Source organism: Meleagris gallopavo, chromosome 4 (genome assembly GCF_000146605.3).
Source record: "Meleagris gallopavo isolate NT-WF06-2002-E0010 breed Aviagen turkey brand Nicholas breeding stock chromosome 4, Turkey_5.1, whole genome shotgun sequence".
In the NCBI taxonomy this organism is placed as follows: domain Eukaryota; kingdom Metazoa; phylum Chordata; class Aves; order Galliformes; family Phasianidae; genus Meleagris; species Meleagris gallopavo.
Window position 1 is genome coordinate 68,640,202 of NC_015014.2, and position 16,979 is coordinate 68,657,180.

Here is a 16,979-nt window from a genome sequence, read left to right on the forward strand (position 1 = left end):
CAGAGCTAAGTTTCAGCTGTCTCTGTGCAAGGAAGGCAGCAAACCTCTCTCCATCTCTGTCTGTAGAAATCACTTTCTTTTAAATATTCCATCTGTTCTTAAACACAATCATACAACAGGATGGGAAATGAGTAACACCGAGTTCCACACCAGATCTGGCTGTGTTTTCAATGCTCAAGGAATGGGATTCACCCAAATTGTAATCTAGACGTAAGGACCCAAATCTTGTCTTTGCCACACTGTTCTAAGTGAGGCTGTCCTTCCAGGTACCGTTTGTTCAGCAGCAAAGCTGACTTGAGGACTTTCCAATTCCTCACCTCTTGGCTTCCTGCTATATCTCTCCAAAGTGTCTTAAGTTACTTTGGAGGGCAAACAACAGCAGTAATTTCCCAGGACACTGACCCATTATCCACAGTCTCACAGCTCTGGGGCTGCCACAACCTGAGAACAGGAGCAGCAGGGCAGCTCCCCATATGTCAGCAGGTTCTGTTGTGAAAACTAGAGAGATCACAGACAGCATGAGCAAATTACTTCTGATTTTCTCTGGGTGGTTTGGCTGCATTTGGAGCACAGCTACACTATTTTCAGGATTTCTTCCCACCCACAGCTGTTTACTACCAGACAGCTTGAGTGGCTTCAGCAAGTCTGTTCCACGTCCTGAGGGCAGCACTTCACATCATGTTATCATAAGGCTCCTCTTCTCTCCTTGACACCACTGTTTGGCATACAGAGAAAATAAAGAGCCTGTGCTAGATGGAAAGCAAATCGTGCAGCTTTTGGGAATCCCTGATGGCCATCTGAGAGAAATAAAGGGAGCTTTCAGCAGACACTATAAAAACCCTCCCATGGGCAATCTGGGTGTGTGGGTATTCCTTCAACAGTGACTGTGGATGTCCCTTAAAACTGATGCTCACACATGCTCCTAGGCATGGGGATGTCAAGGTCAAAGTAAAGAGTAACAGTGGCTCCAGCAGTGCTTGGCTTCCCCATCCTAGGCTGGCTTTGGCCTAGCAATGCCTCCTTCCTCAAGCAAACCCCATTAGCACATCAGCACATCCCAAAGCACCCAGGCACAATATAACACTTCAGGTTACTGTCCCTGCTGTAGTTACTATTTTAAAATGTGGACACTGACACTGAAAGCTGCACTTGCACAGAGCTGTAATTAATCAGAATGAATGGAGGATGAGGGTAAGTAATGAGCAGGGAAACTCCAGGATGAATGAATGGCAGAAGAAGGGCTATGGGAATAACACCCAAATCAAGTTAACTAAATCACAGCACACCCACATGCAGTGCCTCAGATGCCTGGATTGGAGAAGGAAGGAGACCGAATAGAAGAACAGAAAAAAATAAAAAGGGCACTTTGGTTGTCCAGAAACTTCTCAGAGGTAGTGACAAGAAGGAGAACTACCTAACAAATACCAACTGAGAAACCTTGAAAGATTGGGATGGATCTGCAGACAGGACTGCGGCACTGATCAGGTATTTTACATGTTCTAGTCACTAATGTAAGGTGTACATAAGAAATCTTCTAAGGTCTTCACCCTAAAATACATGAGAATCTTCTATCACATGTGGCTTTCAGGACTTGTCTATGGAAAGTACACTTTGTCCTGGTTTACAGACACACTGAGGACACTCCAGGTCACACAGGCATTTTGCAATAAAGCAGGGTCTGAATTCAGTTGCTGTGATTCCCCCTGATCACCACATTGCCTCTCTTGCATATGCAAGACCTGTTCCTTCAAGCCTTTCCTACAAGCCTCCATAAAGCAGGATTTCTACTGCAGAAAGTGTTTGCAGTCCTAGCCAGGCTCTCTGTTAACTTTTCTAAAGCTGTGCAAGCATCCCAGCTACTGCTGTCAGGCTTTCTCATGGCTGGTGGCTTCTGGGATCTTTTCAAGAAAGCAGTCATCCTCAGTTCAAACAGGCAGGGGTATTTTTGCTGACTCTCTGATGTCAGATCAACTTAGTCCCATTATCTCTAAAACAGGAATGTAAAGAAAAGTCTAATGTTTCTGTGAGACAGTGGGGATTGCTGACATGGACATTTGTGTTATCTCAGGGCTTTGGGACAGGAAAAAGAGCTGTATGTCAGCTGTTTGGTAGCAACTGTCTATGCACATGCCCATATATAATATATTATACGTACATACAGCATACTAATGGGCAGCATATTCTTCCCCTTGCTTTTATGCAAAATTCCATCTAAGCAAACACAGAAGGTGAAGCAATGAGACTATGCCTAGGCTTGGTGTGCAGATCTCAGGACCTCATACAGGCTGATAGATCCTACTCTTCTATCTGCATACACACACACTAGTTTTGAGTCAGTTTGCCCCTCTAGTCTTTCTGACTACATACATAACTGTGCCCATACAAAACAGCACAAGGATTGTAGAGATCAGGATCTTTAATTTTACTTAATTTGATTTAAAGTGAGTGCAAAAGCCCCTTAGTGATGCCTGTCTGCATTGGCTGTGGGGGGAGAAGGGCCCTGCAACAAGCAGGATGAGGACCTCAATGAAATAAGTAAGATGGAATGGGTGGAAGGTTTGCAAGGTTTTATTTATTTATGTTTGAATAAGAGTTTTCTATACTGGGCATGAACACTATCTTCAGATCACTTGCCACAAATGAAAGCAAAATTTGTTAACAGTGTATACAGGAATGGATTTCATTCCCACCATGTTTTTTCTTCCCTTTGTTCTTTCATATTTTTAAAAACAAACCTCTGCTTTTCAGAGACACTTGCTTTCCACAACAGTGCTTACCCAGACATCCTTCACAAACAGCTATCAGACCTCGGTCTCTGCTTCTAGGAGTTCTCTTTACAGGTTTTATTTCTCAGTAGGCTTCAGCAGTGATGCAGTTCTTTAACTGCATCTGTCAAGTACCAGCTATTGTATAGTTCAGAAAAACATTTGCACAGCATAAGTGAGAAGCTGTATCACCAAATGGGGGCTTTGATAATAACAGTGACCCTTGCCCACTACTATACATCCTTATCTCTGATTTTGGCACTTCCATTAGTGCCTCTCATTGAAAACCTACCACTGATTTCAGCCCTAGAACCCAACTTTTCAGTTAGTGAAGACTGATACTGGCTTCCTGAATGCGCAAGTCCAGTCCTTGGTACCAGTCAGGAATAGTAACCATCAAACAATATTGTTCTCTCTCTTTAAGTGCCAAGAGACTCAACAGTGTGTCTGTGTCCTGTGAGTTCTGGTATGTGCTGCCTGCAATGTCTGTTTCTATATATTCCTGCCAACTGCATGACTTCATTAAGCTGTGTGATATTCCAGACAACACAACACTGAAAATAACGCTGACACTTACCTGAGCTGCCAGTGCCTTCCGATGCACTTCTGGATGTTTTTGGCTGGCTCTGTTTGCTACTTGTTCGTACAGTGACCGAAGGAGGAACAGTGCTGCTGCTGTCACCACGAATTGTTGAGAGATCCTGCATGCTAAAGCTCCTTAGTCTCTCAGACAGGGCCCCCTGTCCCTAGTTAAACAAGCAAGCAAATAACATACACAGAAGTTAGATCAGACAGTGCGTTTCAAACATTCCTTCTCCCCAGCTCATTGAATGAAATGAAATTGAATGAAAGTTTGACCATTAGGACAATAGGGAAAGAAAAAATTGCCTGCTCCAGTAACCTAGAGAGGATGTAAATGAGTGTTAAAAGCATCACTTTACTGTCTTTGCTCTTCCGTTTACAGTGGTTCTGTGCACAAAATGCGATCATTTGAAAATGTGATGGAGAGCATCTCTGATTCTTCAACGCAGTCATTTGAACTTGGAGCAGCCTTGGCCACATCTGAAGGAGGAGGAGGATGTAGGAACTTTCTGGTAGGTACTTTTCTTCACTAATATCTTAGGTTCTTGTTTCAGACTGCAATTAAATGTTCTACATCAAAATAACTCCCTTTTGAAGTTAATCCTCTATGATGATATTCATCCAGCAGTTCTCAGTCACACAGAGAATTTTCAGAGGACAGAACATTTGAAATTTGGATGTAATAAAAAGTTATTCTTAAAGCAAATAATTATTCCTGTGCTTTTTTCATGCAGCTTACGGAAGAAATAAACTCCTTCCATTTGTACTGCTTTTCAGACTAGCTCTCAGTCAAGAGACAAAAACATTCCGTGCCTGTCCCTTAGTGAAATGGCATTGACACGCTGATGTACTGAGTTACCAGCATCACTTCAGAAATTTCACAAGCAGAGTAATGGGAAATCAGTGCTTCCACCCCATATAAATTCCTTAGCAACTTACTTTTAGGCACTGTAGTTAGATACAGCACAAAGTGCTTATAACCAAAGTTGCCGTGGCAACTTTCAGTCTCTACATTCAAGGAAAATGCTGGATCAGAAATATCCCAACTTTTCTTGTATAAAAAGCTGTAGGCTGAAAAGCCCTCCCAGGATTCAGACTTCCAACACATATCAGTTCAGCCACAGACGGGCTGCTCATCCCAGACTACAGCACTTTTCTGCATCCGCAAGAACCAAAGAGCACATGGTGATAACTCCTTCAGTGTTGCTCTGAAACATCATCAGTAGAAACACACATCATTAAGTACAGTAAAACTGAGCTGTCCTTTGTAGGGCAGTCACCTGGTGGAGCCAGCCAGGAAGCCACAGTAGGGTTTTTCTCCTCGGTTTACTGAACATTTGGTGTCTTAACATCTCTCTATGCATGCTCTGTTGGCACCATGATCAAAGCAATCTCAAACATCAGCACAGAGCAGGGGGATGAATGGGCTGAGAGCAGTACTGCAGAGAGGGACTTGGGGGTGTAGATGGCAGAAAAACTGGATGTGAGCAGGTGATGGGGGTTGGAACTCGATGATCCTTGAGGTCCCTTCCAACCCAAACCATTCTACGGCTCATCAATCCTGCGCTACCACCCAGTTGTCGGTGCTGATTAAAGGGAACACAAGACATTCTACCCGAGTCTGACTACAGCAGACAGCTCCCTAGCAAGAGCTAGTTATGAGCAATCAGATCACTAGCTAATATTTCACTGTTGCAGAATGACTGGACAAGCAAAGCTGAGGGCTTAGCAATTGATAAGCTGCTGTACCACGAGTGCTGTATTTCTCTTGCACCACCAGCTCAAATGTCAGCAGAACTCAAGCTTTTAACCTCCTCCCAGCTGCTTTGCTCAGCCAGCTAACCCAAATAGCATTTCATTCCACAGAGTGATTTCTGTATGTGGATGTGAGTCAGATTAGAGATGAGATTCATGTGTCAGACCAACCTGGCAGGGAAGATGACACTAATGCACTCTTTTGCATTGAAAATTAAGCAGATATGCTAATTTTATTTTATTTTTTGCACTGCAACCTATGATATAATGGCACAGAATGATCTAAAAGCTTTAAAACAAGGACCTAATGTATGCCTCTCATCATTTGTTTTCTCGGGGAAGGAGCAGAGAAATGCCAGACTGGAACAGGGCTCAGTGGCACTAACAGGACAGAAGACAAACACTAAAAAGCACATGGTAACATCACCTCCTAGTAAAGAACATCAACCCAGTGCTAACAGCCCAAGCCACAAACATTCACCCAACCAATATAGCCTGGAAGGATCAGAAATTTTGGTCCTTTCCAAAATCTGGAGTCAATATCATGACAGATACTCTAAAAGGCAATGCAACAAAATTATTTTGCCTCTCCAGAGTTCATCTCTGCATTCACACTGGAAATACAAGTTTTAAAAGGGAGGTGGACTTAAGAGTTTGAAAAAATTGAGTCTGCATACAATGGAATCATTCATAAAAATTCTTCCACATATGTAGGTGGTTTTATACAGTCTCTAGGAAAATAAAGTTAGGAACATAATCTTAAAATCTGCAATATATATAACAAAGTCTCATTAAGTATAATCGAAATATAAACAAATAACAGCATCTGGATTTCATCATATCTTCAGTAAAACAATCTGAAAGAATTCTGTAGACATTATTTAGGCTTCAGAACATCTTTAATAACTAGAAACTCCATTTTGCAGCTGAAACTGTAACAGCACGGTGACGTGACACAAATCAGGAATCAAAAACTGCCAAGTTGTGTAAGAGAAGCTTTCTGTTAATGCAGGATGGCACCTTCTGGCCTTTTGCATTTTAGGATCAGTAGTTAATGGACAGGCAAGGGAACACTAAGTCACACTCACCACACTTCCAGCACAATACTAGACCTGTTAATTTTCTCCTCTCTCTTTGCTGTAACTCTGTTACACAGTAGCAGACATGTCTGCATGCATATTACAGCTGCCATCCTGCAGATACTTGCTACAAGGGGTAGTGCATACTCCTAGGGCATCAGTTATTGCTACAGTGTCAGCAGGACTTCCCCAGCCACATCTGTCAGAAAATGCTTGCAGAAATCCATCTTCACCTTTGAGCCAAGTCCTGGTCTCTCTAGCTCCACTGCAAGCCCAACCATTCTAATGGGATCACAGCAGTGGGAACGAGGCTCTCTTTGTCCATTAGTGAAAAAAACAAAGACACGGCAGCTTGGCCAATACAGTAGCAACAATTGGGTTAGATGGTTTTTCTGCATTCAGAGCTCCCTGCCTGACTGCTGGAGTTTCTAACTGCCAGCAGAGGACTTGGAAGGCATTTTGCTGGTGAGATCAAGGAGAGGCTTTTAAAGCTCAGCACGTAGGATCTTCCTATTGGAAGCAGAGCAAACAGCATCTGTCCTGAGGCCAATCTCAGCTGAAAACAGTTCAAACTAGTCTTTTACAGGGAGGCAGATATTAGTTAGGTGTAAGCAGAAGCATTCAGCAGATTACCTGCCCTTTTTTCTGGTCCAAATACAAGTGTAAATGAAGTAGTTGAGAGACCTAGCAAGGGAAAAAAAGAGCCAATGTGGCAACAAACATAAAAGCTTTGAGAATAAGGTCGGTTTGAAGCATAAGTAATCAAGGTGAGACATGAGCATGGCACTGGGCACTATTGTACAAGGACTCACACACACATAAAAAGCATGGGCACCCACCTGTGAACTACAACTTTGAATGTAGATTCTCCCTTCCTCAGCTCTCCCAGAGAGATGGAGAAAACACTCCATAACCCCAGCTGACAGGGTGTTACCTAGCAAGTGTGTTTAAAGAGTTAAGCAAATTATCAACACAACAGGCTGTCACTCTTTGCACTTCACAGGTTCATCCCACCGGAGAGACCCCCAGTGTCTGACCACCTCTGTAATACAGACTGACAGTCATTAAGAACAGACTGCACTACCTGACTAACTTATGACTAGTTTAGGCACAGGATTAGGTCAGGGATGCTCAGGAGTCATTTTAATCCTAGTGATTACCAGCTTTTCTGAGAAGTGGGGTAACACTGGGGAATTACACCAACAAGCAGGTTTGCATGAAGAAGCTCACAGGGCCTGCCTGCAGAAGGCCCTGAAAAGAGCAAAACCATTGGCTCTGCGGGCTAAGCAGAGGCCAGAATGAAGGGAGCAGTTGCTTCTGCCATTGTCAAGCCACACGAATGCAGCTATCATACAAACAATATCTTTATGGCTTGCGTGCCATGGCTTCCTGGGAAGAGCTACACAGTTTGGAGAGGTCAAACAGTACAGAAGACTCAAAGGGAAATCAGTTGACATTAACATTGATGGTGGAAACTTAATTTCATCCACCCTTTTTGTTTGTGCAGTCCATTTCCTCTCTTGGGAACAGTATGAAATTGTGTCTCCCAGCCCAGCCTCTCGGTACATTTATTGTTTGGTTCTGCTGTCCTGTGCATTCACTGGCTATTGTCTGCTCCTTGAGACATTAATGCAAGAGCCAAAGAGATGAAAAAACCGGAACCAGCTGCTTGGATTGTACCTCTGCAGCAGGGATTGTGTTTTGTTGATTTGGGGGGAAATCAGTTTTTTGAATCTTCAGAGTGAAAAAATGCATTACACCACAACAGATACGATTAATGAAATAGTGATTAGTGGTAACATATGTTTCAAGAAAGCCTTTGTAGGGATCATATAGCTCAACCAAGAGATCGCTGGTTTTGGATCCGAAGTGAAGATCATTTAAAGAATGCTGTGTTCATAAGGAATGTGCTCAGCCCTTCTGAGATAACAACAACAGATCCTCTCCTGATTTGTGAAGTTCCTGGCCATATAAAAGAACGGGGTACACATTATGTATGGCTGTTACAGATATGGAACTAAACAGACTGGACAGACTGTCCTATGATGCATTTTGATAAACAAAGAAACTCTTTATCTACAATGTTGTCATTACAAAGATCCTTTATCCTTCCTTTTTTAGGAAAGGAGGCTCCCCACCTCACTCTTTCCCAGTTCAAGTAAAAGTGCAGGTCTCCACTGTCATGCCTCAGAAGGCACCATTTCTTCCACAGAAGTCTGGACTTTAAACATTAATAGCTATCAGTCTTCATGGGAAATCAGAGAGCTAAATACTTCTGACTTCTGGGCAGCTGCACTGGCTACATCAGCCAAGTACTAGAAATGAAGGAAAAGATGCTGTTTGACTAGTGAGGATAAAATCTAAGTGATCTTCAGCATTTCTTTTCCTGGCTCAAAATCCAGCAAAAAATGGAAGACTTTCCAACAAATTTCCTGGGTTCAGGAAACCTAACCCAGCAGTGCTGCAGCCTGTATGGGGTGATGAGCCCAGAGGGAATGGAAGTGATGCTGCCAGACCTGTCAGGTGGTTTTGAGCTGAAGCGGTTTGGGAACTGCTGATGCAGCAGTTAAAGAGGTGGATGTGAGTACTGAATGCTTCCCACCTTCATCTGCATGTCTGGCCTTTTTAACAGATATCCAGAACGACTGCTAGCTCTGGCAGCACTGCAAGCCATATTTCACTACGCATGAAAGGCTCCTGGACCGTTTCTCATACTTATTAGGCACAAATGTCTTTTCATCGACACCAGTCATGCATGCCTGCACCTTCCATCTCGTTTATCATCTCCTGCCAAGGCTCTGTGCCCACTGCCAGCAGTGTGCTGTGCCCCCCACTCCCTTTTCCTGAAGGCAGGCTGCACCAAGGGGCACACAACAGGAACAGCATCAGCTGCTGTGCAAACAGAAGACCAAGGGAGGTGTGTTATTAGAAATCTTGGACTTGTGATGGCCTGATGGCTGCAGGATGTTTTCTGCAGCTCTGCTCTGAAGAGCAGAGTTGAGACTGCAGTTTGAGGTGGTTAAATAGTTGGGAGCAGGATTTGTCTTGTGGTAAAATGACACTGACCTGTTTGGCTGAATTGGTTTGTTCAGGATGAGGAATAAGAGAATATGATTTGGGAAACGAGGAAGATTTAAGGAGAATGGAAGAAGTTAAAAGCTGGAGAGAGTGTAAAACACTGGTGATGGAAGGGCTATGGAAACAGAGGAAGCAAAGGCAGAGCACAGCAGGCTCCTGAGAAGGGAAGGAAGGAGTGGAGAGTTAGCAACTGGGGACAGGGGAAGGCAGCAGGTGGTGGAAAGCTCAGGGTGACAGGTGGAAGATGAGCAACTGCTCCTATGGGTGTGCCAGAAGAGGCTGGTGCTGCCTCCAAGCCATCAGTACCACTCCTCACTGCAGTCACACACGTCTCAGCTGCTCTCATCAGAAACCAGAGCACCGCCAATGAAAAGCCTGTTTGTGCTCAGGCCTCCATCTGATGGCTCTGCTGCCCAGCCAGAGCCTTGCACCTGCCCCACTGCCTGTGTCCCATAACAGCCCTGCTGCTGCCCTGTTTCTGCAGTGACAGCAGAGGGAAGGAGAGCCACTCAGACCCAGATCAGTCTCCTTTTCTGCTTCTCTTCTGCTGCTACAAGTTGAGCAAGAAAAGAGGTGATCAGTGTCCAGGGCTCCTTGGAGTGGGAATGGCTGAACTAACTGGAACAAAAAACATGCAAAGAGCAGCAAGATTTAATGCTTGGTCATCTAATCCCATCACTTAGCACTGACCCACTTGAAGTCATGGTGTGTGACAGATGACCAACTAATGAGGACAGGATTACAGAGCTCCAAATGAGATTATGCTCTTTAGAGGGGACGCAGGCTGCTCGGGGTAGGGAAAAGATCTGTGCTGAGCACCTAGCAGGGGTAATAAGCCCAGCTATCTAATGCTCTGTCTGCTCAGAGAGCATCAAAAATAGACTCTACTCAGAGAGAGAAAACACCCAAGTGAGCCAGCTGGGCAGGCTCAGGGTACTTGGGACACTGACAGCTCCTCGGCTTGTAAAATGAACTGGCACAGGTTTGTGCCAACATTAGCACAACCGTGGCTTCAAAACAAAACAGAGCAGTGGAGGGGAGCAGGAGGAGGGAGAGAGAGAAGCTTGTACTTGGCTAAGATTGCTATTTAAGATAGAAAGGGGAAAGGGGTCAGGGGATCAGAGATAAGGAAGATATGTGGCTGTGCTCAGCTTGCAGCTTCTTAGCCGATGAGAAACATCTAAGTAGCAGCCTGTCAGACACAAAGCATAATCAGAGAGCCAGCAATACCGTGCTGCATTGTGGATTAAAAAAACAACAAAAAAAGAAACGATGGGCTTCACACAGAGATCACTAAAGAGAAGAGATCATCATGGATCCGGACCACTGGGAGCACAAGATGTCCCACACCATGGGACAAAGACAGGAATGGATAGGGCTGTGCACAGTGGGAGACATATCTCCAAGTAGAGGAGCCTTTAGATTGAAGCTAATTTACTGAAAAACAAGTCTAGATGGAGCACACTTACTTTTAACCCAGCATCTCGCTGTGTATTTGCCAGCAGAAGGTTCCCACAGCAACATCTGAGGGTCTATTTCTTAATAGGAAATCATGTTTTCCTCATCTTTTAAACCAAGAGAAGAAGAAAAGAAGAGCAATCCTCCCATTTGCTGGTAAAGGCCCCATTTTCCAGGGCACCTGCAGGTGCTCAATAGCTCTGAATAGACAGTCATCTCTGTAGGTTAGTTTTAACAGACCTGGTAAAGGCTGAAACCCAATGAGCCTCTTCAGAGCTCACTTTCCAATCTACACTCAACACTTATCTCAGGCAAGCTGGATACCCTTAAACTCTGGCATAGGGAAAGTCAGGATAAGGCTTAGAACTACTATTCTCTTTTCTCTTCTCTGGAAACTTTCCTCTGAGGACAGCACTGCAGTTTGGTTTGGCATCTGTCAGCTCAAAGTGTTTTCTAGATAAATAATCACTTAAACTTCACTCATACAGGATAATCTGCCTCTGTTATACCTCCTTCTCAAGTGTGCCAGTAAGGGTGCTGACATACATTTAACAGCGGCTGAAAACCAGGACAACAGAAGCTGTCACCATTTCAGCTCTTGGAAACCATTCCCTCTGCAGCAGGGATGGCTAAATAGGAACATGTCCACACCTGAGCCACTGCACCTCACATCCTGAATACTGGAGGCACCGCAGCTCAGCCCTCCTATACTGGAACACATCAGGCTGAAAATCACAGTCACAACCACTCAACTCTCCCCTGCCCAAAATTTCAGGCTGAGAAGGGCAGGGACGAAACTGCTTCAACCACTCCTAACTACCATACCATGAAGAGTGTAAAGGTATTAAGGGTGCGGTTCCATGAGCAGCACAGCTGAACTATCTCCTGCCCACAACCAGGAAGGGAAGATCTTGTTTTTATCTCCTCCACCCAAACTCCTCGTGATGCAGTTCTGTTCCTCCCCTTGTGTTGGCTCCAGCACTCATGGGACACATTTGTGGACTCCTGATAAGAAAAATGGTACTTCTTTTCTTTCTCCTTATGAATTAGCATTAAAATGGATTAGAGCTAATGCAAAGAGACCCCAAACAGCTGGTGCAGAGAAACCCAATGGGAGTGGGAGCAGCACCCCCATTTTGGAAAAGGAGGGCTGTTAGATCACCTTACTCTGCCTGCTGAAACTGCACCCTGAGGAGCACAGAAGCAAGCAACTTGCTAGGGACCACATGCTGAAGTGGTGAAGAAGTCAGGAATCACATTTTTCCCCAAGAATGCTGTAATTTACATCTCAAGGTTGAATGAAAGGAATGAATGTTTCTTGCATTATTGTATAAATCAATCAATCCGACGACTACCTCTCAATCCTATTAACAGAACACTTTCCTATCCCCAGAGAAACGTGCAGGAAAGACTCTCTTGGTCCAGCACAGGAAGCAATATTTTAACTGTTTACTCTCAAGTCAGACTGGCAGATGTGCCATTCAGCAATACCACAGAAGTCACAGCATATGTTGGTTTCTTCCAGCAATGAAAGTGAAGCTTCATTATCTAAAACAAAGCAGTACTTTCCTTGTACTCTGGAGGGTCTTCTCCATTCTGCCTGGTTTCCTGCTGCCACTAGAGCTGTATTTCAAGGCAGTGAGAATCTTAAGAGCAATGTACCAGTAGAACTGAGCTGGGCTGACAGCCATAGTCTGTCCAACGCTTGGCAGTGGAACAGAAGGTAATTTTTGGCCTTTTTTTGGAACAGCTTTTGCGTATCCTTGTCACTCTGTGTGTATATGACATATCTCAGGGGCTCACACTTATATAACATCTTCAATTCCACATGCTTAATAGCCTATACCATATTTGGCCTCCCAAGGATGAATTATTCATTTTTACAGGAGATAAGGCCAGGATATGCTAAATGATGTGCCCAGGGTCATATGAAAAGCTTTTGGCAGAGGAAAACAATTTCCTTCAACTCCCATTCATGCGTTTTTCCTAATGCCAACACCCATCTTGCTCATATGCTTCCGTTACACTTCTGCAAGAACCACTGTATTTGGCTGAATGAAAGCTGCATTTTTTAGACAAGTCTTGCTCCACAAGAGTATTGTTGCTATGCACATCTATCCTAAGCCGTGGTAATCCATTGCCCAGAGAGCAGAACCACAATATCCAGTTATCTATTTCTTAGCATGAAAGGTGCAAGAGCTTGATAACAGCTATTTTCTGGTCCTGGCTCTTAGCCAGAAACAGAGTACAGGACACACATCCTCAGATAAGACCCTCCTCCAGCATCTACTCATTCCCCAAAAGCAACTAATGTCACTTCCCATTCACTCTCACATAAGCACGTCCCCAGAGAATTACACACCAGGTATGTTATGCGTAAATCTGTCAGACAAATTTTCAGCCTTCCTGAACTTCTAGTCACAGGTACTTTCTGTTAGTATCTGGACTAGAGGTCTCTAGACTTCTCAAGAATGCAGCACAACAGATAACAAGCCAGGCCTTTCATTTCACCAGCAAGGTACTGACAAAAAACTACTTCCTAGATAGGGTGCTGTGTTTGTGTTAGCATCATTCATGCCCTCACTTTGACAGGGAAAATAAAGAGTGCAGGCTGCGATGAACAGCACTGCTAATGTTGTCACCTGGGTACTGAATGGCATGGAAAATAAAGAGATCTGAAGCAGACCTTAGTTTTCATGCTGCATTTACAACCTCATACAGGTTCACTAAGCACCACATTTACTGTCTTCATCCCAAGAGGCACATCTGTGGCTGGTGAATGGGAAGCAAACTGGGAGACATGATGAAGACCAGTGAGAGAATCCCTACCCCTGCTATGTCTCCCCCTCCACACCGTGGCTGTAGGTGGCAATGGATGTGGATGAGATGCTAATATCACCATCCTGACCCCCACCTTTACCTTGGAAGCTGCCATGACAGCTGCTGTGGCCGCGACGTTCAGGCCCCGCTTCCCAAAGTGCACGAGGGCATCGTAGCTCCGGTCTTTCGCCTGGACGAGGCAGTCATCGATCTCCTGTCACAGCAGACAATAAAACAAACAAAAAAAACCAAACACACAAGAGTGATAAGTCCAGCATTCCCAGCCTCAAACTTGGCAAACTTTGTGGAAGTAGACGTGCTCCTTTTCCCCCTCCCTGCCTGTGGAGAAGTTCACGTCAACATTTGCAAATAGGGAAGATTTGCAGGGGAGCAGTAATTTCCATTTCAGCTTTTGGGATCTCTTTATTCCATGAATGGAAGACTGAGATCCAAATTTGGAACATACTTGCACAGAGTAACCACCATGATAGGTGCTAGGTGCTGGAAGCCAGATAGACACATCTACCTGGAAAGAATGTGTCAGAAGCCACTGGCAATCTATGGACTCCAAAGACAAACTGGATTGCTGCATAATGAAAAAGAAATAGCAGTATGATGCTGGTCAGCTGCAGCCTACTGTCCTGGGTCCAGTACTGGTCTTCTCAAAAGTATCTGAGGTATCTGTGCATATCACTGCAGTGTCCATCTCCAAAATGTCCATGGAACTTACAGGTCTAGAGCTTCTGGATTTTAATGTTGCACAATATGCAGGGAAAGTTCCTGTCCTTGTGCTCTCTTCCCCCAGGACACAGGGACTTAGATGATAATGGATGACAACAACTTTCAGCAATTAGCTACTGGATATACTGGGTTAGTAGGAGCTGGAGACTGTAAGAAGCTGTTGGGTTCTTAGTGGTTCCTGTTCTCATTCCAGATGAGAGGTGGTAACCCAAAATGCATGAGCACTACTTGTGAGAAGCATAAAGAGAATTTCCCAGGAAACAAAAAGGGAACTGATCCTCACTGTTCCCCTTGGACAGGACTGAGAGACAATTGTTCATGCACTGCCTGTGGCTTAAACAGAGATCCTTCACTGCCATGGCTGGCAACGTGGGAAACAGTTATTCACTTCTTAGTAGCTTGTATGTTGATATGTGACTGATAGCTATTCTTAGCCCATGCATTCATACAAGCCAGATGGATCTGCCTGACAATGTCCCATTCACAGCCATGGTAGTCTCTCAAGCAGGCAAGCAATTCAAGCTGTAATGTCTCCTCTGAAATTAACATCATAAACTTCTGCAGGACATTTCTTAGCCTGAGACCTCAACACTTTACATGTCTTCAACATTCTGCACCTCTCCCAGTCAGGCAAGCGCTTGTTACGTCCCTTTCAGACAGGTTGGACTATTTGTCTCATTGCTGCACAGAGCTGGGTACGAAGTTAAGGAGCTGTCAGACCATGTTTCTCTAATCATTACATCCAGCTATAACACAGCACTCCAGCTATATTCAGCTAGTACGTGCAAAACAGCTCTGGAGGTATTATTATCCCCCTCCCTCCCAGCTTCTCAAGTGCACAAACATGAGCTAATATACATGAGTGAGCTGAACAGATGCCAGTATTTAGAAAAACAACCACCACTAAAAAACAAAAACACATCAACCAAAAAGAGATGATCAATTGACAAAGGAAGAAAATAAGTAAATCCCAGTCCTTCAACAAAAATGAGTGGTATGAAGACCAGAGCAAACACAGAGTAGATCTGTTCCACCCAGGCACCTGTGATTTACCTTTTCTTTTGAAGATAGAGTTGGGTGAACAAATTTCCTGTACAAGAGGCTGGAGCCTTTAGTGTATGGAGATAGCAGCCAAGCTACAAAAGCTATTTTGAGTTCATAGTAGAATGGAAACCTAGAAGAAAAAGAGCTATTAATGGCTACTCCCACTTTGGTGACTGCTCTTGATCAGAGATGCTCAGCACACTGGCTGGCTCAGTTTAAGGCTTCTGTTTACCAAAGAATCCACAGACATTAACTTACCTTCACACATATCGTAACTAGGCACGTGTAAATCTTTATTCAAGAATCAGAGCTGTTATTTAACAGTCTGGAAAAGACTTTGTTGTGTGATAAGAGGAGCTGTCTGCACGGAATGAGCACAAATGCTGCCTTAATTGCATTTACTGTCCTTATGAGTGAACAGCAAGCCAACAAGTCAGTATATCATCAATATACTTAAGCATTTTTCATCTCTTTGCTTTTCTTTGCCTTTCTGCCCTGGTTTCAGCTGGAATAGAGTTAATTTCCTTCAAAATAGCTGGCAGGATGCCATTTTGGACATAGGATGAAAATACTGTTATTAACATACCAACATTTTAGTTGTTCCTGAGCAGTTCTTACACTGAATCAAGTGCTTTTCTGCTTCTTTTCTCTGCTGACCCACTTGACCAAAGAAATGTTTCATATTATATATATTCATAATATATTCATAACGCTCAGCAATTAAATTGCAGGAGGTTACTTGGAGACTCATTGAGCTGGTGGTGAGAAACTGCCATGAATCACTTGGGCATTTTTATTCTTTTTATCTTTTTTTTTACTTTTTCTTTCTTCTTAAATAGCCCTTGTCCCAGCTTACAAGTTCCTGCACTTTTACCCCTTCTGACTCCCCCCTTGGCCATCACCAAGCCAGTTGGGCTGTACAGCATTTAGGGTCCCTGAGATGGTCTGTACCCTGAGATACCGTGAGCATGGATCTGGCAAATTGATCTTCCACCTCAGTGAGGCTCTCTGCAGCATACTTGATTTCATAGGCTCTGTGGAAATGACAAGCCGTGTGCTATTCCTACAGGGAAATCCAAATAGCACATCCTCAAAAGAAAACAACAAGGAAATCCCTCCAGATGAGGACAGTGAAGGTAGATCTGCATGCAAATTAGATAAAGAGACAATAATGTCTTTTATCTCCTCTTCAAAAGATCTGACATGCTGACAAATAACCCGACTCCCTTTGTCTGGAGGACCCACTAGAGGCATGGAATGTTAAGAGGTGAGGGTCATGCTCTATAGTTAAATCTTCAGTCTCAAGTCTATCGAATTCACTGGTATTCACTACTTAAGAAGAAGCCGTAATAAAACGGGCAAGAAATCAAGTATTTTCAAATTTGAGCATCCCAATTTAAATAATTGAATCTGATGATTAGGCATTCATGCACTCAAGCCCTGACAGCTTGCCAGGAATCCTTCCACTTGCACCAGTGAGCCTTCCACAGTTTAGACTGTCACTGTCCTCCATCAAATTGTAACTCCATTCCACCCAGGAAGAAATAGGCAAGATGTCTGAAGAAACATGACCCAGGCAGCAAGCTAGAAACCAAGTCCTTTGCTGCAGGTCTTTTTCTGCCTGATCCACAGAGTTGGTGTAGTTAGACAGGACACA

General features: G+C 44.0%; 1 protein-coding gene across 8 annotated transcripts in view; it reads right to left on the minus strand.

The window, feature by feature from the left end:
* The window catches only part of REEP1 (receptor accessory protein 1), a 61,983-nt gene that overhangs the window by 18,159 nt on the left and 26,845 nt on the right, over positions 1-16,979 (minus strand). For 7 of the 8 annotated variants that reach the window (XM_010710607.3, XM_031553240.1, XM_010710606.3 and 4 more), the window contains exons 4-7: positions 15,332-15,452; positions 13,638-13,751; positions 6,815-6,865; positions 3,343-3,511 (exon numbers count right to left, since the gene is read on the minus strand). In XM_010710607.3, coding sequence (XP_010708909.1) covers positions 3,343-3,511; positions 6,815-6,865; positions 13,638-13,751; positions 15,332-15,452 — 455 coding nt within the window. The remainder of the gene's footprint in view (positions 1-3,342; positions 3,512-6,814; positions 6,866-13,637; positions 13,752-15,331; positions 15,453-16,979) is intronic. The other variant, XM_010710608.3, reaches the window with a different exon arrangement.